The sequence below is a fragment of the Lathyrus oleraceus genome, chromosome 5 (genome assembly GCF_024323335.1).
Source record: "Lathyrus oleraceus cultivar Zhongwan6 chromosome 5, CAAS_Psat_ZW6_1.0, whole genome shotgun sequence".
In the NCBI taxonomy this organism is placed as follows: Eukaryota; Viridiplantae; Streptophyta; class Magnoliopsida; order Fabales; family Fabaceae; genus Lathyrus; species Lathyrus oleraceus.
The window spans coordinates 499816068-499841942 of record NC_066583.1 but is presented as its reverse complement, the minus strand read 5'-3'; the positions used below and the strand labels follow the sequence as shown (position 1 = coordinate 499841942).

Genomic DNA, 25875 nt, shown 5'->3' with positions numbered 1-25875 from the left:
TGTGGGATATAAATCTAGAAATGTAGTTCAAGCGGCCAAGAAAACCTCGGACTTGCTTTTCAGTTTTGGGTGCAGGCATCTCTTGTATTGCTTTGACCTTTGCAGGATCAACCTCAATACCTCTTTCGCTGACAACGAAACCCAATAACTTGCCGGAACGGACTCCAAATGTACATTTGTTCGGATTCAGGCGAAGTCTGAACTTCCTCAGACGCTGAAAAAGCTTCAACAAATGCTCAACATGTTCAACTTCCGTTCGGGACTTGGCAATCATGTCATCAACATAGACCTCTATCTCCTTGTGCATCATATCATGAAACAAGGTAGTCATTGCTCGTTGATACGTGGCTCCGGCGTTCATCAGACCGAAGGGCATCACTCGATAACAGAATGTTCCCCAAGGTGTGATGAATGTTGTCTTCTCCATATCTTCGGGTGCCATTTTGATTTGATTATATCCGGAAAATCCGTCCATAAAGGAAAAGACTTTGAATTTAGCTGTATTGTCTACCAACATATCAATGTGTGGTAGAGGAAAATCATCTTTAGGACTGGCCTTATTCAAATCTCTGTAATCAACGCACATACGGACTTTTCCGTCCTTCTTAGGAACAGGCACAATATTGGCCACCCATTGAGGATATGTAGAAGTCACCAGAAACCCCGCATCAATTTGCTTCTGAACTTCCTCTTTGATCTTCACTGCCATATCTGGATGAGTTCTTCTGAGCTTCTGCTTCACAGGCACGCACTCAGGCTTCAAAGGCAGGAAATGTTGCACAATATCTGTATCTAGACCCGGCATGTCTTCATATGACCAAGCGAAGATATCGGAATATTCTCGTAGCAAACTGATCAACCCCTTCTTGACAGACTCTTCAAGAAGTGCCCCAATCTTCACCATACGAACACAATCCTCAGACCCCAAGTTGACTGTTTCCAAATCTTCAAGGTGCGACTGAATGATCTTCTTCTTGTGCTCAAGGAGACGGGTAATCTCATCAGGAATTCCTTCAACATCATCTTCCTCTGCCTCGAATACAGGGAAATCAAAATTGGGAGATGGCGTTGGATCATTATGTTCAATGGGTTTTAAGATCAACCTGCATAATGATTTTGGTTAATGAAAAACTTTAGAATTTAAACAAGCAAATCATTATGCAGATGAAAAATGTTTGCTTTTATTCTTGTTTTTATGGGTTTTTTGTGATCACCGATTTCATGCAAAAAGCAAAAAGTGAAAACAAATGGAAAAACAAATGTTTGACAATGCATTAATTGAATGAAAACATCATTGTATTAAATGCTGCCAATCAATGTCATCACTTCTCCTTTTGGCATGTGAGAAGGGTTTTAAACAAAGTGAACAATTACTCTGATCTATGGATGACTGTAGGAACATCTACAACGACCCAATTGTGGCAGACACCACCAGGTACGACGAAATTGTTCAGATCCTCTGCATCCTCTTCCAAGATAGCAGCAACTTCTTCCTCAGATTGATCGTCATGGATGAATCCTCCACTCGTGAACAAACCTTGCTCATTAAATGCCCCAGAACAGTAACCAATGCCAGCCCGGGATCTATTGTCTTCAAGCTCGATCACCTTCCCTAAACCAGCTACTGCACCACATTCAATGGCCAGTTTCGCCTCTTTGTAGGAAGAAAATGAAGGAGACTTCTTCTCAATTGGTTCATCAATAGATAAAGCTTGGAACGACGTTCCAACTTCATCCTCAGCATCAATATACGAGAAAGAAGACAAGTGGCTAACCAGGAGAGCCTTTTCTCCCCCTACCACAACCAGTTTCTTGTTCTTGACAAATTTCAGCTTCTGGTGTAGGGTGGATGTCACGGCGCCAGCCTCGTGAATCCATGGTCTGCCAAGGAGACAACTATAAGATGGGTGGATATCCATTACCTGGAAGGTAACTTGGAAATCACTAGGTCCAATTTTGATTGGGAGATCAACTTCCCCAATCACAGTTTTACGCGACCCATCAAATGCTTTCACAACAACACCACTCTGCCTCATAGGAGGACCCTGATATGACAACTTGGAGAGTGTGGTTTTTGGCAATACATTCAAGGATGATCCAGTGTCCACCAGCACGTTGGACATGGCATCAGATTTGCAATTCAGGGAGATGTGTAAAGCCATGTTGTGGTCTCTTCCCTCCTCAGGGAGATCAGCGTCACAAAAACTCAACATGTTGCAAGCAGTAATGTTTGCAACAATACTATCGAACTGCTCGATCGTGACGTCGTGATCAACATACGCCAGATCCAAGACTTTCTGCAGAGCCTCCCTATGGGGTTCTGAATTCAACAGCAGAGATAACACGGAAATCTTGGATGGCGTTTGTAGAAGCTGATCTACAACATTGTACTCACTCTTTTTGATGAGCTTCAGCATCTCATCAGATTCTTCATTCATAATGCCACTCGGGCCAACTGAAGAAGTAGGAGCCTTTTGTACAGAGGAGGAGGGTTGTTCGGCAACAGCAAGTGCCGGATTCTGAATATTAACAGTTGTCCCAACCGGACGCTCAACAGTATCAGAAGCAACAGGAGCCTTGGGAGGTGCAGAGAATACTCGACCACTACGGGTCAACCCGCTCACATCAGCGATATTGGTCACAGACGTTGAAGGCAAAGGCACTTCTACCCCATCTTGCACATCAACGGGATTATACCTGAACGGCACAGCTCTATCTGAAGAATAAGGCACAGGACCTGCAGGCTTGATCACCAAAGACGGAGAGACCTTCGGCTTGCTGCTATCATAACGAATAACAACAGGCTCGGGCAACTTGAACACAGGGGAAATAACATTTACCTCGGGTTCGTCCTCATCAACATTGCGATTCTGGAGAATCTCAATGGTACCCTCATCCAACAATTCTTGAAGTTCTCTTCGTACCTGATTGCAACCCAAACGGTTGACCGAGCAGATGCGACACTTGTCGTGGTCATGCTCCATGTGGCTGTACTGACACAGCAACCGATGTAATTCGACCAACGATTGTCTAATATGGCTGACATATTTGACCTTGTACTTCCCAGGGCACCCCTGGACCATATTAACAGATTTCCCATGCGCGGGAAATGGGTTCTTGGTAACATTCGAGCCTGAATCTTCAAAGCACAGAATCCCACATCTCATAAGGTCTTGAACCTTAGTCTTGAGTGGATAGCAATTCTCGATGTTATGACCCGGAGCACCGGAATGATAAACACAGTGTTGGTCTGGTTTATACCACCATTGGGGATTTGCAGGAACGACAGGAGGATCCCTGGGACTAACCAACTTCCTTTCCAACAAGGAAGGATAAAGCTCTGCATATGACATAGGAGTTGGATCAAAGCTGATCTTTTTCCTATCATAATTCAAATTAGCTTGGTTGGTTGTACTTCCACGAGGCTGATAAGCCTGTTGCTGTGGACGCTGCTGTTGCTGATACTGAGGCTGTTGCTGCTGATGCTGATGTTGAGGTTGCTGGTATTGAGCACTGCCTCTGAATACAGGTGCTATATGAGCCACCTGGTGCTGATTGCTGTTGCGCCGTGCAGGCTTCCTCTGAACAGAGGGTCTTCTGGGCTTGGCATGGGATTGCACAGCGTGTGCCTCCCCATCCTTTTTCTTAAACGCCCCATACCGTTTAGAAGAAGAGCTCTCATCCTTTGCCAAACGTCCTTCACGGACACCTTCTTCAAGTCGCATCCCCATGTTCACCATCTCGGTGAAATCAGAGGGAGCACTTGCTACCATCCGCTCGTAATAGAATGAGCTAAGAGTCTTTAAGAAGATCTTAGTCATCTCTTTCTCCTCTAGCGGTGGAGTAATCTGAGCAGCCAGCTCTCGCCACCTCTGGGCGTACTCCTTGAATGTTTCCTTGTCCTTCTGAGACATGGCCCTGAGTTGATCACGGTCAGGCGCTATATCGACGTTGTATTTATATTGCTTGACGAAGGCTTCGCCAAGATCGTTGAAGGATCGGATATTAGCACTGTCCAAACTCATGTACCATCTGAGTGCAGCACCGGACAGACTGTCCTAAAAATAATGGATCAGAAGCTGATCATTATCAGTTTGGGTTGACATCTTCCTGGCGTACATGACCAGGTGAGCAAGAGGGCAGGTGTTCCCTTTATATTTTTCAAAGTCAGGCACTTTGAATTTGATCGGTATCTTGACACCGGGAACAAGGCATAACTCGGCAGCAGACTTGCCGAACAAATCTTTACCTCTGAGGGTCTTCAATTCCTTCCTCAGCTCAAGGAATTGGTCGTTCATTGCTTCCATCTTCTCATTGACATCCGGGCCCTCAGACGCTCGGAATGATAGATGGTGTCGTCTACCCTCGGCATGGTATGCACGACAGGAGGATCAGCAACAGGGACCGGGCTAGATGCCGGCATGTGAGCAAAAGTTGGAGCAGGGATATCAGGCATGAAACCCGGAGGCATACCCCAAGGGAACCCGGCTGGCATAGCATTGGGCACATAATGAGCACTGACTGGCACTGTCGAAGCTACAATCTCTGAGACAACTGTCCTCTGGATAGGAGTTGCAGGCGGTTGAGCAGGCTGATTCTGAGCAGCAAGAAGTTGCTCCATCAAAGCGCCAAGTCTGGCGACCTCTTCCTTCAGTTCACGGTTCTCTTGTTCTAGCTGATCCATAACTCTGCAGAATTGGCTCGAGTATAGTACCGGTGAGTCAGCTTGTCTTCAAAATAAATGAAGAACACAGAGTCAGAACAAGAAGACCAGAAACAAGATACCTGCTTATGCAAAATGATGCATGAAATACACGTGCATATGCTTTGTTTTATTTTCAAGGAACCCTTAGGTTATTGTTTGCAATTTTGAAATTTTTTAAGCATTTTAACTTCATTATGGAAAATATCTCATTCAATATAATCGAGACAAAGAAGTACAGCATTTTTGATCATTTTACAAAGAGAAAAGGAAAATAACATCCTACGGATCCCTAGAAGCTCGGGATGCTGGAAGACGAGAAATACACAGCTTCTTGATCTCTCTCTCATAGGCTGCTTCCATATCTGCTTTCTCCTTTGCAAGCTGATCATACTTCCTCTTCCAGAACTTGGAAGACTGAGGAAGTAGAGAAGTCCAAGTATCGTTGGGATCGTCGATCACCCGATGCTCGAGGAACTCAATCAGAGCGTCCTTCTCCTTAAGCTGCTGCAACAATTCTTCTCTTTCATGGATCCAAGCACGTGAAAGATCTTCTTCTCTCAACTCCTCTACACGTTAGGCAGGGAGGGTTGAAGGCCCAACCACATCCAACGGTGTAGGTCTCGGATGATCATATGGCATAAGGTATACAGAAGTTCTCTGTCTGACCCAAGAAGTGTATGGCTCCAAAGCAATGCAATTCTTCGGACCTAACTCATTCCTACTCTTCTTGCAGATCTTGCGCCAAGCGCGGACAAATCTGGCTTTCAGGCCTTGGGGATCTTTACCCTCCTGAAAGAACACACCTTCTAACAGAATGTTATGAGGTTTATCCTTTAGGGGGAACCCAAGCTGACGTCGTGCTAAGATGGGATTGTAGCTGATCCCACCATATGTACCAAGAAGAGGCACATTAGGGAATTCCCCACAGTAATCAATGATCTGGACGGTATCATACACGCGATCATACCAAAAGATATCATCATTAGTGAGAGACATGAGTCTCTGAGACCACCGTAGACATCCCTTGTTCTCCTTGAAAGCAAGAGTCTGCGGCAAGTGCGAAATAAACCACTTGTACAGCAGAGGCAGACAACAGACGATAACTCCTCCACCCTTTGCATTCCTCAGATGCAAAGAGAAATAGGCATCACCCAACAAAGTCGGAATGGGATTAAGAACTGAGAAGATCCTAATGGCGTTCATGTTCACGAATTTGTCGAAGTTGGGAAATAATACCAATCCATAGATGAGCAGCACAAATAAAGCCTCAAAGGCATCCTCACTCATGGCCTTCCCATAGATGGTAGCTTGAGCGACGAGGAACTCGGAAGGAAAACCCTGAATTCCACCTTTGGTAGTCAGATTAGCTTTAATCAAAGCTTCATCTATGTGCAACAAATCTGCAACCTCTCGAGCAGTCGGAATACTCTCTAGGCCACTGAACGGCACCTGATCTAGAATCGGAATCCCAATAAGATGAGAATACTCTTCCAAAGTAGGCAGCAACTGGAAGTCCGGGAATGAGAAGCAGTGATACAGAGGATCGTAAAACTAAGCCAAAGTACTCATCAATCCCTCATCAACCTGAGTAGTCAACAGAGGCAGAAGCTTCCCATACCGAGCTTTGAAACCCAAGGGATCTAATACATAAGATGTCAGATTCCGTAACTCTTTCACATCGGGCTGTCTAAAGCTGTAATTCTTTGTATGCCTTTTTGGTCTTTCCATGTCTGAAAATTTTGCAAATAAACCCTTTAAGTTCCTTGAAAATTTTCTTTTTTCTGATGACATGAATGCAGATGAATGCATGAAAGCATGAATGCAACAATCACACTCAAGGATCAAGCAAGTCACACCAAACAAAGGTCATGGGAAAGCTCATTGTATCCCTAATATCAATCATCCATTTTGGTGGATTTAGGTATACACCTTATCAACACCCAAGTTCCATTGATATTAACGGTACATGAACCGGCTCTAACATCCTTAATATCAATCATCCATTTTGGCGGATTATATACACCTTATCAACGCCCAAGTTCCATTGATATTAACGATGTTTGAATGACTCAACCACGAATCACGGGTTTGCTGAGAGTCACGAGCATGGAGTCTCGGTTAAGAACCACCCAAAGGGAGTGTACTAGGGTTTAAACCTGCCAGACATGTTCTACCAGAGGTTCCCATAATCATCGTCCCATCTCTCGGATATTATCGGAGGAACGAATACTCGTATTCCAAAAATATTCTCGAGAGAGACTCTTATGAGTGTAGTATCGCGTAACAATCGCATCAGATCTTACATCTGAACGACCTCCGCACTACGTCCTAAAAATAGGCCAAGATGGGTTTGGTAAACTAAGGTCCTTGGCTTCTAAGGCACATGATTGAAGGAATAATGCCTAACCACAAATAACTTGTGTGACATTATTAATCCAACATGACCTCCACCAAGTGAATGGACTCGCAAGTCAACTGGCTAAGGAATACTCCACACCAGTCAACAAGACTATGCCATTCTCCTATCCTAGAGTGCACTCGAGTTCGGGTATAGAACTCATCTCACAGAGATCACCAAAGCAAACAGCAATTGTATATCAAGCAATTCAAACATTACAATCAATACAGTTATCCCAAATTGTACAAAAATATGTCAAATAACACATAAACAAATATCATACAACAAGGGTGAAAAGTAGGCAATACCACCAGGGAAGGTCTAATCTTATCCCCAGCAGAGTTGCCACTTTTCTGTAGCGGTGTATTCGTCGCTATATTATTTATTGATTAAACCATAAGCAAAGTATACAAAGAATCGAGTCGCCACCGCACTTTTATTTATCCTAAGGATTGGCTAAAAAGCGAACAAAGGCCTAAGAAGTTTTACACGTAGAAAACTAATAAAAAGATCAGAGAATCTGGGTAAGGGGTAAATTACGCAATGGGAAGGTGTTAGGCACCCATCACGTCCTAGGTACTCCTAGGGAGCCCTTTTCACACTTGTTGTATAAAAATGTTTATTTGTTTATGACATATTGTGCAAACATGAATGGGATGATGAGAAAAGAACGTACAATTTTATTATTTTTGTGTTTGAACGGATGAACCCGTTGCCTACGTACCTTCCATCAAAGGTAAGGATCAAAACGCTGTAGTTCGGCTAAAAGATTTCCAAAAATTAGTGAGTTCATTTTAAAACACAAGCATTAAGGCTTTTCATTACCAATGGGAGAAAACTCAACCTGAATCAACAATCCACCATGCGAGGACGGCTTCAACATACTAGTGAGGGGTTAACCCTATAATAAGTATGGAAGACTTACAATCAACTCACTAAGGATAAGGTAAGATTTACATCAACCACTATGGTAATTGAAACCTACGGCTAATGTATGAAAACATATTAACAATGGACAAAGCCAAAACAATTGAATGGGTGAAGTTAATTGATTATGATTATTCACAAAATGTGGTCAAGGTATGATTATGATTCAATTCAAAGAAGTGTTATGAAATGGAGTTTGAAAAGTCAAGGACTTAGGGTCCAGGTTTCTAATTTGAAAAGACATGAAGATGTTTGCACAACAAGTCAGTTTTTGAGAGCAAAGTGTGAAAAGGTTTAGGACAAAGGGGGTATGGAGAATGTAAAACTTCTTAGAAAGGTTCACCTCTTGAGATCATATAGAAGATGATTCAAGTGTGTCCTTAGGAATAAGCAATGAGCAAGCAAAGAAAGCAAGGTGATACCGGATGCCATCAATGGACTTATACCAATCTCACCAACAAAAGCGGATACCGGATACCAATAAATGGGTTTACACCAATCTCCTAAAACAAAACAATGATACCGGATGCCATCAATGGACTTATACCAATCTCACAAACAAAAGCGGATACCGGATACCAATAAATGGATTTACACCAATCTCCTAAAACAAAACAATGATACCGGATGCCATCAATGGTCTTACTCCAATCTCACAAAGCAAAAGCGGATATCGGATACCAATAAATGGATTTACACCAATCTCCTAAGGTAAAACAAAACTTAGATGTCAGATGCCAATCTATCTGGACTTATACCAACCTCCAAAGGATGATCATAGGAATACAAATGCCAACAACATGGACTTATAATTGCATCCTCACATACAACAAACAAACAAGCATTAAGCAATGGACATAAGTGGCCAAATGAAATGGTCTTACACTTTATCCCTTCCAAATCATAGGAACAATGGCCAATGAATGGACTTACAGTTGTCCTCAATGGGTAAACTCAAACAAACCACAAGAGTATGAAATGATGATCATGCAATAATGAACAATCTATGATGATAAATGCACAAAGGCATGCAAGCAAACATGTACAAATGCAACAAGCAATCAATCAAACAAAGTCATTTAGCACCCACTATAACCAAACAATTAGGCTCAATCAAAGGGTTAAACTTAAAAGTCAACTGGAACAGGGTAAATGGTGCTCTTAACCTTGACATTGAGGGCCAAGGTGAAGCAGATGAAAGGATATGAGGGGTGTGCCTCATCACTCTTATCCCTGGTCAGGGAGAGCATTGAATATCAGAAGGTGTGGGAGTTCAGAAAGCTGGAACTCTCTCCACAAGTTAAGGACTCGATAGATCTTGGGTTTTTACTCACTATGCATCAACATGTGTGGTGTGAGCAAGGTGAGTGACTCACAGAATAGTAGAAGATAGGCTACATATCTCTTTTGTCTACCAATTGCCTCATATGAGGTCTTTTCCTGCTTGGGGACAAAAGTAAACAATCACAAACATTGCCTCTTAAGGAGGACTTCAGACAGGTGTCTGGCTAAGTAACAAGCCAGGTCTTCCAGACTACATGGAGACAAGAGATTCTACCTCAATGCTTAAGCAAAGCAAAGCAATAGCAAGTTCTCAAAGGAACTAAAGCAACTATGGTACCTGAAATCAATCAAATATAATCAGTATACCAATCACAAAGTCAAAACAGACAAGATAAGAACCAACAGTCAACACAATCGATCACATGTGCAAAGCACAAACTCAAATCAAATGAGTTAGCATCCTACAAAACAAACCAAGTTAGTTCATCACAATCAAGTAAACCAAACTCAATCAACTTGAATTAATCTCCTTAAAGCAATTGCTTCTTAAACCTGAAAATCAAACTCAAATGTGAGAAGTGAACCCTTAGGCCAAAGCCTAGGGTCAAAGGAGGAGAAAATATTTAAAACAGAACATGAAACTTGATCAAAATCAAGATTTATCAAATAAGAACAAATTCCAGCTGGTCCCATATCAAAACTATTCACCAATTGCATTTTATAAGCAAAACATGTCAAACTAGGCAAGTTAAGAACCCAATGATGTAAACAGAATGAACACAAGCATATCAATACCAAAATGGCTCAATAAATTCCAGGAAAAATCATGCTTAAACAGAACACATTGAATGAGCAACACACCAAATTTCATGGCATTTGGATAAAGGGAAGCAAGTCAATTAAAATCAACAAGTCAAAGCATGTTCATACAAGCTCATACAAGACCACAAATCATGTATCAAATTCATGCAATCATAAAACAGTGACCAAACATGAGAAATGAATGAGATCAAGGCCATGGCAAACTTTAAGATGTCTACAATACACATACCAAATTTCAAGTTCATCCAATAAACCACAAGGATTTCACAAATCATATGATATCATGACTCCCAAAATGTCAACAATTGGTCAAACAGAGGGAAAATTCTCAAACAAATAGAAAATACATTCAAAAATTCCAGGAAAAATCACCAGCAAACTAGACATCCCTAAGTATTAGCATGCAAAATCCAGGGCAATCGGCATAGCATAAGCATGGAAAATAAAATCAAGAACATGAACAAGATAGGGTGTGACATACATTGTCACACCTCCAAAGATTACATCATATCTCACAATCCAGAAATGCAAAATTAGCAAACCATATACCCAAATGACCAGGAATGAGTCTAGATCATGCATATAAAATTTCAGCTCCATAGGATCAACCATCAAGATTTCATGAATGAAATGGCAAAGCATAGGCAAAAAGCATACATGACCAAAATCATTAGACCAAAACGAAAACCAGCCGCGCACAACTTTTGTTATCATGCCTATAAAAAACTAGATAAAAAATGGAGATCAATGCAAAAATTCCCACTCAATTTGGATTAAGAATGAAGTTTTTATGAGTTTTTGAAGATTAATCATGAAATGAAATAAAAATTTGAAAATTAAAATGAATTAATGAAGCGCATGGCAAAGTTGTAATTATGTTGAACATTTGAATATGGCGCCAAGAAAAACGCGGTCGTTTAGACCGAACCCTAGGCATGCACGCCCATGCAGTACGTATGAATCCGCAGGAAACACAAAGGAATCCGCAGGTAATTCCGTGGCAAGGCGCTATGAAGGCTGCGGCTAAATCCGCAGGAAAATGTCCAGTTTCAAGAACAGCATGAAGATCTTCATGATCTTCATGCACAAAATTTCCAGAAAATTGCATTGATTCTAGAAACACAAATTGATCGTATATTCATGGAGATCTAACATCACAAAACGCAAATCAACATGCATTTCATCAAATAACAACATCCTAATCAAGAATCGAGCAAATCTAACTATGAACATGAAACTTTAAATAAATGGATCTCACTCGATATAGCATGGTTTAACACGATTTAAAGTTCATTACAACCTACATTCAAAGATCTACACGAATCATGCATTAATTTCATGAATCAAGAACATCGAATTCTGACCTGGTTTGAAGTGCAGATCTTGATTCGTGCTCCTCAAGGCTTCAATGGTGAAAACAGGTGCTCAATGATGCTAAGGAAGATGAATGGATGATGTGCTTTGGCTCAACAATGCTCAGATTCGCAGAAAACTCAAAATGCCATGTGAATGCTCAAGGTTCAACAGCTGCGATCTAGCACGAATTTGTCCACGTTTTGCTTCAACAGATCTTCAATAGCATCTGCAGATGATGATTAGCACAAGAGAAAACAAAAAAGAATGATGAAATTTGATGAAAGAAAGTTGAAAAAGTTTGAGCAAAATTGAGAGAATTTTGGAGATTTTTGATTTGGATCTGAGATTGTGATTGTGGATCTCGATTTTCTGTTATGATTAATGATTTATAGTCCTTGTTAATCCACTTCCTTAATCAAGATTAGCAACAATGGATTTGATTAGTGAAAATGCACATGTTATGTAAAAATGCCAAAATGCCCTTATGTAAGTGTGATCAATGGAACAGTGTAAAACCAGCTGAAGCAAGTCCCAATTTCTGTTTTGAAGTGATTGGCCTTGGTTTGGAGTGAAAATCATGTGTATTTTCCAAATTCACTATTTTTCCCACCAAAATTTAAATGGTTCACTTGAAAAATGGACTTTTATGTGATGATTTTTGATGAAATGTAATGATGCATTATGATAGCTCCTGTCAAATGGGATTTGCTCAAAAAAGAATCACCCAAATTGGCCAAATGGTTCAAGAGTTATGCCTCCTTGAAGTTCAAGATTTCTTGAAAATGATTTGATCATAACTTGTCAACCACAAATGAGAAATGAGTGTTCTTGGACTTTTTGGAAAGGCAAGAGCAAGATCTTCAACTTTCATGTTGGACAAAAATTGATTTGAAGCTTGCTTGAGGATGTAATTTTGAGGAGAAGAACTTTCCATTTTTGGCAGTTGAAAATTACAGGTCCTTGCTATTTTGGGAAACTTTTTGTCTGACCTCCAATTCTCCAATGATGATGTTTGACATGTTATATGAGGCTTGTATTGACATGAATGAGACCTTTCCAACCATCTCACACCCTCAAATCCCTGATTAAATGCATAGTTGACCACAGTTGACTTTGCTAGGGTTTTGGTTGACTGAGCCATGCTTTGATGAATCCCAAGCCTCTACCACTTGAGATCTTGATTCAAAATGATGTCACAACTCATATGAACCTCTTATGAATGATCATGGTGCCCAAATTCTTCAAGAATGGCCACCATCTATGGCTTAATGACTTGCTTGACTGATTGACTGTTGATTGCTTCAGCTGCAAGTAACATGGTTAGATGACAATATTTTTGTACTTTTGGGTTAGTAAACAAATGAAAAGCAATGATATACAAATGAAAAACATGCTTGGTGATCAAGAACCACACTCATAAGATAACCCACCCACAAGAAAGAAGGCAAGGTGCACAATGATCCTTGAGGCAATGATATGATATGATATGATGCCATGAGGGATCTTAGGGCAAAAATTGGGGTCTTACACATACTACCTGAAAAATGTTGCAAGTGTTGCTCAAACTCAGACTCACTATTTGAATACATGACTTTGTTCAATAGATCCATAACATGTTCTTGCATATTAGATTCAACGTACTTCTTGCACTTCATACTAACATTTTTTGAAATATGGAGCACACACAATAGATAAATTGAGGATGGAAACACAACTTCCATGTCATTCATCAAGGCACATTCCTGATCCGTCGCATGACCTTGGGAAGCAACTTATCAAATGCCAGCAACTCTTTTGGCTTCTCCAATGCCTATGTGAAATTTTCCTCCCTTTCATGTTCCAAATAGGAAAATCCAACTAAAAACGACAACTATATTGATATAATACTAACGATATCAAGTAGTGGGAGTCGTTACATTTTTGTTTTGTATATACAATAAAGAATCAACACAATATGAAACATGTTCAACAACTTCACAAAATCAGGTTGTGTCACATCATATATCAGCAATAACATTCGTGAAGATAAAGGAAAAGTTACATATTTAAGGACGTCGATACCTATTTGTTTTGTTTGTATAATAAAAAGTCAGCACCAAATGAAACATGTTCAACAACCTCGCAGAATTAGGACGTGTCCAAAATATATCAGCAATAACATTTAATTCCTCCCTATTTCTGGTCTAGTACATGTATTTCTCATTATGAATTAGTTTTAGCAAATGTTGCATTTCCTTCAATGGACCTCTCTTCCTCGTCGAATATGTAGATCTTGCTATATGGACATGCTATTGTTCCGGCATGATATCCACATTGCACATCAGGATCATATCCAGGTGGGTATGGTTCTGATAATGGCCTGAGAGACTTGGGCTCCACTAGCGAGCTTTGAATCAGACATGGCAAAAGTTGATTGTATGACATAGGGATTGGATCGAGAGGAGCCTTCCTTCTTTCCAGATTATTTCGAGGCCTGTGCTGGTTTTGATGTTGATTCTGATATCCTTGACCACGAGATCTTTGATTTGTATGAGGAACAGTCCATGGTTGCTTGGATGGTGCTCTAGGCCTTGCCGGTTGCCTATAAGGATAACGTGGTGTTGGAAATGGTGATTGCTGAGAAGGTGAAGAACCATAAGGTTTGGCTGGTGCATCGTGAGAATACCCAACATCTTGTTGGTGTAAGCCCTAGAGGCCAATACTTTTGGTACTTGTATCGAATTATTTATTAATAATAAAAGGCATTTTCTTTATTATGGTTGATTAATAAAGTCCCTGGAATAGATAGTCCGTTTAATGTATTAAGTGTGACTTAATCATGAGAGCACATTAAACATAAGGACACTATTCTTAAAGTATCCGTAGTCGAGCTTTAGTGTGAAGTGGGATAACATTAAAGCATTAAGGTATGAATTAGTAGACTGATGATCACATCTCATGGATCATGGATAAAGAGTTATCAAGTCTTAAACATAGGTATGAATATTAGGAGTAATATTTATACCGGATTGACCCGCTATGAGAATACTATATAGAAAGTTATGCAAAGTGTCATAAGTTATTCTCATGGTGATAATAGTGTATACCACTCTTCGACCTGAAACCACTATGGACCCTAGATGTAGAGTCGAGTGCTTTGTTGCTGATCCAACGTTGTCCGTAACTGGATGACCATAAAGACAGTTGATGGGTACTCCACAAAGCATGCTGAGGGACATGAGTGACCTAGATGGAATTTGCCCATCCTGCGTAACAGGATAAATGTCTATGGGCCCAATATTGAACTGGACAAGGATGACACGGTCTATACCTTGTGTTCAATATAGACATAAGGGCAAAGGGGTAATTATACACATAATTATTATCACAGGAGGTTTTGTCATATCACATGGCATTTTCGTGTCTTGGGTAGCAGTGATGTGTTGCTAGATACCGCTCACTGTTTATTATGTTAAATACGTGATTTAATATAATTGCCAACGCCACGAAAACCTATAGGGTCACACACAAAGGACGGATTGATGAGAGATAGAGTAACTAAGGAACATCATAAGGTACATTGTACTTAAGTAGAATACGAAATACGGTAAGATACCAAATACTTAAGTGATTTTGGCATATTATGAGATATGGGCCAAAATACACTTAAGTGGGCTTTTTGGCTTGAAGCCCACACAAGTGGTTCTATAAATAGAACTCTTGTGCAGAAGCATTGCATGGGAACACAACACAACTGAAGAGTTGGAATTTCGTATCTCTCTTTCTCTCACTCAAAGCCTTCATTCATAACAGCTAGCACTGTGATTGAAGGAATCCGTTCGTGTGGACTGAGTAGAGACGTTGTCATTGTTCAACGTTCGTGATCGCCTCGTGGATCTGTATCCAAGGTTTTGATCGTTACAAGAGATCTGCACCAAAGGTTTGAATCGCCACAAGAGGTAATGATTCTATCACTGATCATGCCCATTCGTAAGGATCACTAAATGGAGAAATTTTTAAATTCCGCTGCACCTTGGATGGCAATTCTCCTTCACATCTTCCATGACTGCATTTATTTCATTACCCTCTTCCTTTTGGGAATCACTGAGGGATTCTGTCTCGCTAGCTTGGTTGCTCGACGCGTTCTCCAATTGTCACTAAGTGAGCGAAGTCTGATGCTGCGCTATTAATCATCCTTTCGAAGTAAGGGCTTTGTAACGCATCCTTGAATAATCCCATCAATTCTTTGTCTAAGAGTGGTGGTTCAACGCGAGCCGCTAACTCTCTCCACCTTTGGGCATACCCTCTGAAGGATTCATTGTCTTCCTGAGATAAGGCTCTTAGCTGCATGCGGTTGGGAGCTATGTCCATATTATATTTGTATTGCTTCGAGAATGCGTTAGCTAGGTCCAACCATGATTGAACATGATTCCTTTCTAACTTCATGTACCAACTTAATGATGCCCCAGTCAAACTATCCTGGAAACAGTGAATCATTAACTTATCATCATGGGCATGAGAGGTCATTTTTCGACAAAACATCACCAAATGGTGCTTTGGACAGCCAACCCCTTTGTACTTCTCAAATTCTGGTGCTTTGAATTTTGCGGGTATAACCAGGTCAGATACCAAACACATGTCTAAGGCATTCAGTCCAACAATATCTTTTTCTTCTATGGCCTTGAGTCTTTTCTCTACCACGCGGCATCCTTTAGCAATCTCATCATCTTGTGGTTGTTCAGCATTAACCACTAGGCTTGTTCCATGGGAATCTGGCACGGAGAATGCAAAATTGTGATACTCAACAACATCATGATGTGAGGAATCTTGAACAACATGACGTTCTTGTACAGTAGAGTTATCAACTGGGGTTTGCACAAGCTGAGGTTGGGTAAGACCATTTACTGGAGCTGGAATAACATTCTCTACGACTGCAGTCTGCTGAATGTTGTCCTCCCTCTTTTCTAAAGCTATCATAGCCTCCACAAGTTGGTTTACCTGGTTTTTCATCGAGTCAACATCTCCTCTTAATGCAATGTGATTTTGCTCAAATGGATCCATGGTTTTTCAAGAGCTACTTTAAGCCTGATATAAGTGTCGGGAAATCAACTGCAGGTTATGGACGAAGGACGGATGAGTTTTTTTGTATTTGTTTTTTTGGTGAAAAATGATATGAAATATATGATGATGAATGCCAATGCGATGATATGTGTATGAATGTAGTGACGTGTTTAGGATCATAGGTTCAAAGTGTTCTCGGATGGATCAAAATAACGGGTAAATAGCGGGTATCTATGGTTAATAGGACCCCATGGGTAGGCTCTATAGTTGGTAGGTTCCTAGAGTCACAAATATTTCTTGAGAACGTCACTGCCGTGACGAAGACTCGTGGACAATAATATCCTTAAGAAGATCTCGTCTAGGTGAGGTCTTCGTATTGTCCCAAGAAGGAAGGCTCCATGGGGATTCTACTACACGACTCTCGAGTCCAAGGTTCTAACAAGATTCTCAGAGTCATAGTTCGAGGTTGGAAATATTACCATAAGATAGTAATACGTCAAAGGGATCTCATCTGATTGGGGCTTTCGTATTAACCCGACAAGTCTGAAACTTCGTAGGTTAATACTGTAAGTCTGAAATCCGTCTAAGAGGGGGGGGGGGGGGGTGAACTAGAAACCTTGAAATTTTCTTGTTATAAGGATTATTTTTCTGGTTTATAGTGGTGTTTAGGAAAGTAGTAAAGTGCAGAAAAATAATGACACGGAGATTTATCCTGGTTCCCTTCACAATCCGAAGGTACATCTAGTCCCCTTTCAACAAGAAAGAGATTTTCACTATTTGTTTGGACTTGTACAATGACCAACAAAGACCACCAAGAACAAACTCTTGGATTTCCAACAAAGTCCACTTATGAGAACAATCCTCTCAAAGTGACTCTCTTGTTTCTAAACAAACAAGGAAACATTCTTAGTGATAAGAAAACAATCCTCTCCTATGCACCTCTTACTATCAAACAAGTAAGGATAAAACACTCACTATCTTAATTCCACTAATGCTGGAAAAATTAAGATGTGAAGAACAATAAGTGTATAATTTAAATGGAAGTTTGAATAATATGGAAATATTTGCACATCAATCAAAGGATTGATCTTCTCCTTTTGGAATAATCAATCTCACAATGTTTATGGAAGTGTTCAAATGATGCATATGAATTTTGGACACTTATCTTTGAAAATAGTAAACAAAGCAAGATTGTGAAAATTAATTTTTCAGGAGATGATTTGCAATCTGAAAAATTTTGGTTTAAATATCCTTCTATGAACCTCTTTAAACAGGTGCAAACAACCACTGGATGCCATGGTTCATAGAGAAGAAGCATGAATTGAAAATATGAAAAGTTGTAATTTTTCTGCAAAAATTCCCAGTAGTAACCGGTTACCCAAATTGTGTTAACCAGTTACATTAATTGTAACGTTAAGAAAAATTCAAATTTTAAACTGTGTAACCGGTTACCATGAAAGTGTTAACCGGTTACATGTTAACAAAATCTGCCCATAAATTGAATTTTGTTTCGGGTTAACCGGTTACCCCCAAAGTGTTAACCGGTTACCACTATTGAAAAAAGGAAAAATTGAGAACTTTTAAAAGCTGTAACCATTTTGAAATAAATTCTAAGTGTCCATATCATATTATGCATGCAATCAATCAATTGAACACTTTATATATAAACATTAACTAAGATTAAATTCCAATACCTTTGTGATCAATTTCTCGAGCGACTTTGAGTTATGTATGATTAAAACTTTTGTGTGAATTTGCTCTATTGAAGTCTTGATCCATTCTTTTATGATTGATCTTATACGTGCATCGTTGTCTTCATCAAAATCCTCAAGAAGCCATGTCTTCACATTCTCCCCCTTTTTTATGATGACAACCCGATTCAAAAGGTGATTCTTGAAAGAGTCATCGGACTTGATGTTCTAACACGTTTGCTCCCCCTATGATAATGCTCCCCCTAAATTCTTGATTTATTTGGAGACTTTGAAATTTTGAGTTCCTGCAAGTTTGTTAGATACATACAATATATGCTAGAGAATCTCTTCTCCCCCTTTGTCATTATCGAAAAGGATGGGACAAGACATATTAACAGTTTGGGGATCATGCATATAAAAAGCATACAAAACATCAACAAAACAGCAGCGAGGTAACCAGTTACAGGAAATGTGGTAACCGGTTACGTTAAACAAAAAGTAACACAGAAGTCAGAAACGCTACTGGTTAACCGGTTAACAGAAATGTGGTAATCGGTTACTTGATAGAAAAAATGCCCCATAATTCAAATTTGCTACTAGTTAACCGGTTAACAAGGATGTGGTAACCGGTTAATTATTGAAAATTTTGTAAAAAAGTAGCAATTAAGAGTTCAAAACACCATTTTTTCTATTCTTTGGTAAGATAATAATGTTTTTGCGTACCTTTGCCCTGGTTCATCATAAGACAGGTTATGACGAGTTTATATGTCATCTTCATCCAATATTCCAAGCTCTCTTCGAATTTTGTAAAATTGTTCCTTTGCGAGAGGCTTGGTGAAAATGTCGGCCAGTTGGTTATGAGTATCCATAAATGTAACTTCAACATCCACTTTGAGCACGTGGTCGTGAAAGAAGTGATGGCGGATGTCGATATACTTTGTTCTTGAGTGCATGACTGGATTTTTCGTAATGTTGATGGCACTTGTGTTGTCACATCTTAGCGGAATACATCCGAGGTCTATTCCGAAATCTCGAAGTTGTTGCTTTAGCCAGAGTATCTGAGCACAAGAGTTGCCGGCTGCTATATATTCTGCTTCGGCTGTACTCAGAGCAACACACGCTTGTTTCTTGCATGCCCATGAAACTAGTGCATTTCCGAGAATGTGACATGTTCCACTCGTGCTTTTCCTATCTGTTTTACATCCTGCATAATCCACGTCAGAGTAACCAATTAAATTGCACATACTACCTTTAAGATACCATAGGCCAACATTTTTCGTTCCCTTGAGACACTTCATGATTCGTTTGACAGCGGTGAGATGTGATTCCTTTGGATTAGCTTGAAAACGAGCACAGAGACATACACTAAACATTATGTCAGGACGGCTTGTCGTCAAATACAACAAGGAACCAATCATACCTCGATATTTGGTGATATCAATTGAAGTACCAGATTCGTCTTGATCAACATAAGTTCCGGATCCCATAGGGGTAGACATTTGCTTGCAACTATCCATGTCGAATCTTTTCAAGAGTTCTTTGCAATACTTGGATTGATTTATGAAGATACCATCGTCTAGTTGCTTGATTTGTAAGCCGAGAAAATAATTCATTTTACCCATCATGGACATCTCGAATTCTCCTTGCATCATTGAGGAGAATTCTTCACACATATCTTTGTTTGTTGATCCGAATATGACATCATCAACGTATACTTGTACCAACAATGTGTTGTTCTTGATTCTTTTGATGAAGAGAGTTTTGTCAACCTTGCCTTTTTCAAAACCTTTTTCACAAAGAAAGTTGCTAAGTCGATCATACCAAGCCCTAGGCGCTTGTTTCAATCCATAAAGAGCCTTTCTTAGCTTGAAAACATGTGAGGGATTCTTGAAATCTTCAAAGCCCGGGGGTTGCTTTACGTAAACTTCTTCGTTGATGTAGCCATTAAGGAATGCGCTTTTGACATCCATTTGAAAAAGCTGAAAGTTTAGTGAGCAAGCATAAGCAAGTAAAAGGCGTATAGCTTCTAACCTTGCTACCGGAGCGAATGTTTCTTCGAAATCAATTCCTTCTTCGTGGTTGTAGCCTTGTGCGGCCAGCCTTGCTTTGTTACGAACAATGATGCCATTTTCGTCAAGTTTGTTTTTGAAGACCTATCGAGTTCCAATGATGTGTTTATTGCTAGGTCTCGGAACAAGTTCCCAAACTTGATTTCTTTCATATTGATTGAGTTCTTCTTGCATAGCAATGATCCATTGGTCGTCTCCTAAGGCTTCATCAACTTTGGAAGGTTCAATTTGAGAGACAAAAGCCATGTTTAAGCAAGCATCCTTTAAATTCAATCTTGTTGAGACTCCTTGACTAATGTCACCAAAAATCTTGTCGATTGGATGGTCTCTATGAGTTCTCCATTCTTTAGGTAGATCATTGATGTTTGCGTCTTGTGGATCTTGTTCTTCATGGTGTTCCGGTTGATTTTCATTACCGGATATGAAATCTATCTCTTGAGGAATATCTACTAAATCATCATCATTATCAACAATAATATCCTCCTTGGAGGGGTTAGTTTCATCAAATGATACATGCATAAATTCTTCAATAGTTAAAGTTCTTTTGTTATAAATCCTATAAGCTTTGCTAGAGAGAGAATAACCAAGAAAAATACCTTCATCGGATTTTTCGTCAAACTTACCAAGATTATCTTTGTCATTGTTAAGGACAAAGCATTTGTATCCGAAGATATGAAAGTAGGCTATGTTTGGTTTTCTTCGCTTGGAAAGTTCATAAGGAGTTTTCTTCAAGATAGGTCTAATATTGACTCGATTACTTACAAAGCATGACGTGCTTACCGCATCCGCCCAAAAGTATTTTGGAAGAATGGAGTCGCTAAGCATTGTTCTTGCAAGCTCAATGAGAGACCTATTCTTTCTCTCCACCACTCCATTTTGTTGAGGAGTCCTTGGTGCCGAGAAGTTATGAGAGATTCCATTTTCATCTCAAAATTCTTCAAAGGAAGCATTTTGGAATTCTCCACCATGGCCGCTTCTTATGGAGGCAATGGTTAGTGACTTCTCATTTTGGATTTGCTTTGCATACTTCTTAAATGCTTTGAATGCGTCATTTTTCTGCAATAAAAAGAGAGTCCAAGTGTATCTAGAGAAATCATCAACAATGACTAAGGCATAAATATTACCTCCGAAGCTCTTTGTTCTTGATGGACCGAATAAGTCCATGTGCAGCAGTTGTAATGGCCTTGAAGTGGTCACTACATTTTTGGATTTGAAAGTTGATTTATGTTGTTTCCCCTTTTGGCACGCATCACAAAGTCTATCTTTGATAAACTTTATCTTGGGCAAACCAATGACGAGGTCATGCTTGATCAACTTATTCAAATGTTCCATATGAATATGTGCGAATCTTTTGCGCCAAAGCCATGAATCGTTGTTGTTTGCCATGAGACACTTTACCTTCAAAGACAAGTCATTAAGGGAAATCATAAAAATATTGTTAAGGCGTTTACCTTTTAGTTTAAACTCATGTGTGACTTCGTCTTCTATCAAGCACTCATCTTTAGTGAACTTGATATTGAAGCCCTTATCACATAGTTGGCTAATACTAAGAAGATTGTGCTTTAGTCCTTCGACATAAAGAACATCTTCAATGGATGTGAAAGGTGGTGCACCAACAATGCCTTTGTCAAGAAGCTTTCCTTTGTTGTTATCTCCATATGTAACAAAACCCTTGGCTTTAAGCTTTAGATTTGAAAATTTGTTGATGTCTCCCGTCATATGCTTAGAACACCCACTATCAAGATACCATAAGTTTGATGTGGATTCCAAGCAAGCCTACAAAACAGATTAAGTTTTGTTAGGTACCCAAGTTGCTTTGGGTCCTTCATAATTAGTGCCTTTCTTTACCCATACGTAATGCCCATTAGCAACACTAAAGTTTCTAATTTAGCAAGCATTAGGTGTATGGCCTTTAATACCACAATAAAAGCATGTTGGTTCAAAATTACTTCTATACCTAGAAGGATAAAACTTCTTCTTAACAAGGTTTTTCTTTTTAGGATAATGATGAAAATTTTAGGTTTGTTCACTTTCTCTTGGATTGGTTGGCCACTTGCCTTAACAAAGATTGTCTTGCTTGAGCTTGGTTTTGAAAACTTTGAGTAACCAAGCCCACTTTTATCATTTGAATATCTTTGTTGGCTAAGTACACCCTCCAATCCAATTTGTCCTTTTTCGTATCTTTCAAGAACTCTTTTTAGTTGGACAATTTGAAAAGAAAGTGACTCACATTTATTGCATACACAATTTTGTTTTTAATCACTAATCATCTTTTCTTTTTCAACTTCAAAACCTTTTTCCATTTTCTCAATTCTCTCTTCCAAAACTCAGATTTGTTTCTTTTGAGATGATATAGTTTTATACAAAATTTTGCATTCATTTAATAATTCATCTATGGCACCTTGCACATCATTATCAAAAAGAGAAAAATCATTACTAACCTCATTTACTTCATCATCGGAATGGTGTGAGGCCATTAATGATAGGTTTGCACTTTCATCACTATCCGAGTCGGATGACGAGCTTATTTCGTTATCTTCCCATGCGACATAAGCCTTTTTGTACTTGTTCTCCTTCTTGCTTTTGAATCCACTTTTCTTAGGAAGTTGTGGACAATCTAGTTTTATGTGGCCTTGCTTACCACATTCATAACACGTTACCTCTTGCATTGAAGTGGAAGCTTCTCTTTTCTTGAAGTGTTTCTTTCTTTTCGCATAGAAGGAAGGTTTGTCATTCTTACCGAAAATTTTGCCTAGCCTTTTAACAAGTAACAAGAAGTTTTCATCCTCCTCCGGATTGTCTTCTTTCTCAACATCTTTGGAGTCAACTTTCAGAGCGATGCTTTTGGACTTCTTATTTGTATTCTCATGTTTTTCAAGTCTTCCAAGTTCCGTCTCATATTCTTGAAGTTTTCCAAACAATGTAGCGGAAGTCATTATGGATAGACTTTTCTCTTCTGATATTGCCGTCACTTTTGGTTGCCATTCCCTGGTTAAAGATCTAAGCACTTTAAGATTCAATTCATCATTACTTAAAGTCTTACCTAGAGCTTTTAAATGATTTGTCAAGTGCACAAATATTTTCTGCAAGTCAAGGATGGATTCTCCGGGCTGCATTCTGAACAACTCGTATTCTTGACTCAAGGTATTTAATCTTGATCTTTTAACTTCGGCAGTTCCTTCATGAGTTTCTACCAAGGTATCCCATATTTGTTTTGCCATTGTGCATGCCGAAATGCGAAAGAATTCATCCATGATGAGTGCACTTTGGAGAAGATTTATTGCCTTTTTATCATAGAGGACCTTCTTCTTATCATCATCATCCCATGAAGTTTTAGGCTTTGATGAACCAACGCCGTTAACAACCGTTGTAGGAACAAAAGGACCATTTTGGACAGGATCCCATATTTCTTCTCCTTGTGCTTCTAAATGAGCCTTCATCCGAATTTACTAGAAGTCAAAGTATTCACCACAGAATAGTGGAGGCTTGTTATTGCTACCACCATCTCTGAAGACTAGATTATTATTTGCGGAAGCCATTTTGGATCAGTCTAAGAGGGGGGGGGGGGTGAATTAGAAACCTTGAAATTTTCTTGTTGTAAGGATTATTTTTCTAGTTTATAGTGGTGTTTATGAAAGTAGTAAAGTGCAGAAAAATAATGGCACAGAGATTTATCCTGGTTCCCTTCATAATCCGAAGGTACATCCAGTCCCCTTTCAACAAGAAAGAGATTTTCACTATTTGTTTGGACTTGTACAATGACCAACAAAGACCACCAAGAACAAACTCTTGGATTTCCAACAAAGTCCACTTATGAGAACAATCCTCTCAAAGTGACTCTCTTGTTTCTAAACAAACAAGGAAACCTTCTTAGTGATAAGAAACAATCCTCTCATATCCACCTCTTACTATCAAACAAGTAAGGATAAAACACTCACTATCTTAATTCCACTAATGCTGGAAAAATTAAGATGTGAAGAACAATAAGTGTATAATTTAAATGGAAGTTTGAATAATCTGGAAATATCTGCACATCAATCAAAGGATTGATCTTCTCCTTTTGGAATAATCAATCTCACAATGTTTATAGAAGTGTTCAAATGATGCATATGAATTTTGGACACTTATCTTTGAAAATAGTAAACAACGCAAGATTGTGAAAATTAATTTTTCAGAAGGTGATTTGCAATCTGAATTTTTTTGGTTTAAATATCCTTCTATGAACCTCTTTAAACAGGTGCAAACAACCACTGGATGCCATGGTTCATAGAGAAGAAGCATGAATTGAAAATATGAAAAGTTGTAATTTTTCTGCAAAAATTCCCAGTAGTAACCGATTACCCAAATTGTGTTAACCGGTTACATTAATTGTAACGTTAAGAAAAATTCAAATTTTAAACTGTGTAACCGGTTACCATGAAAGTGTTAACCGGTTACATGTTAACAAAATCTACCCAGAAATTGAATTTTGTTTCGGGTTAACCGGTTACCCCCAAAGTGTTAACCGGTTACCACTATTGAAAAAAGGAAATATTGAGAACTTTTAAAAGCTGTAACCATTTTGAAATAAATTCTAAGTGTCCATATCATATTATGCATGCAATCAATCAATTGAACACTTTATATATAAACATTAACTAAGATTAAATTCCAATACCTTTGTGATCAATTTCTCGAGCGACTTTGAGCTATGTATGATTGAAACTTTTATGTGAATTTGCTCTATTGAAGTCTTGATCCATTCTTTGATGATTGATCCTATACGTGCATCGTTGTCTTCATCAAAATCCTCGAGAAACCATGTCTTCACAAATACTACATAACCGTCGGATAGAGTGGGTTAAAAGGTCCCTAGAGTCATTGATCCAACTTGAAAATACTATCGTCGTGACGAAGACTCGTCGGGCAATAATATCTCAAGAGAATCTCCTCTAGGCGGGGTCTTCGTATCTTCCTAACAAGGAAGACTCCTTGTGGGCGCCCACTACGCAACAACCAACTTAGTCTTACGGTTTTTCTCAGACTCTGGTAGAAAGTCTATCTCACAAAGTACCACTAATAGAGAGCCTCAAATAAGACATATTCGATAAATCACAATACAATAATTATGACAGAATAATAATAACAGAATAAATAACAAACAGATAAAATTAACACATAATACATCAACTGAACTAAATTAGGCTTCACTCTCTTTTGCTTGGAGCGTGTCCCCAGCAGAGTCGCCATCTTTCGCATCTCGAAAAATACGATTCCTCGCGATGGTCGCGGAAAAAATTACGTTCGAACAGAGTCGCCACCGAACTTTATTTATCCCAATGAAGGGATAGGGAAATATCGATAAAACCTTAAGGAAATGGAATAATGGTCGTCGCAACCATATTCGGGTTCGGGAGTGGATTACGTAAGGGGAAGGTATTAGCACCCCTTACGTCCGTTGTATTCAACGGGAACCTTTTAATTCTAATGTGCGTTTCGAGTGTTAATTTATGTTTGTTTGTTATCTTCGAGTTATAAATATATTGTAAATAGAAATTGATGGGAACCTCAAAAGGGGGAAAAGGGAGGTTTTTTATTAGTGTG

At 39.2% G+C, this 25875-nt stretch overlaps 2 protein-coding genes across 2 annotated transcripts; both read right to left on the bottom strand.

Annotated features, from left to right (window-relative positions):
- Nucleotides 1-18984: 18984 nt before the first annotated feature.
- LOC127081602 (secreted RxLR effector protein 161-like) lies at nt 18985-19740 on the bottom strand. The gene has a single exon (XM_051021847.1). It carries the CDS (start codon nt 19738-19740, stop codon nt 18985-18987), a length of 756 nt encoding a protein of 251 aa, XP_050877804.1.
- A 2879-nt stretch (nt 19741-22619) lies between these two features.
- On the bottom strand, nt 22620-23732 carry LOC127081601 (uncharacterized). The gene has a single exon (XM_051021846.1). It carries the CDS (start codon nt 23730-23732, stop codon nt 22620-22622), a length of 1113 nt encoding a protein of 370 aa, XP_050877803.1.
- Between the last annotated feature and the right edge of the window lie 2143 nt (nt 23733-25875).

Bases quoted from the DNA above. Each gene is read 5' to 3' on its own strand.
- LOC127081601 (XM_051021846.1), bottom strand. From the start codon at position 23,732: ATGAAGGCTCATTTAGAAGCACAAGGAGAAGAAATATGGGATCCTGTC.
- LOC127081602 (XM_051021847.1), bottom strand. From the start codon at position 19,740: ATGGATAGTTGCAAGCAAATGTCTACCCCTATGGGATCCGGAACTTAT.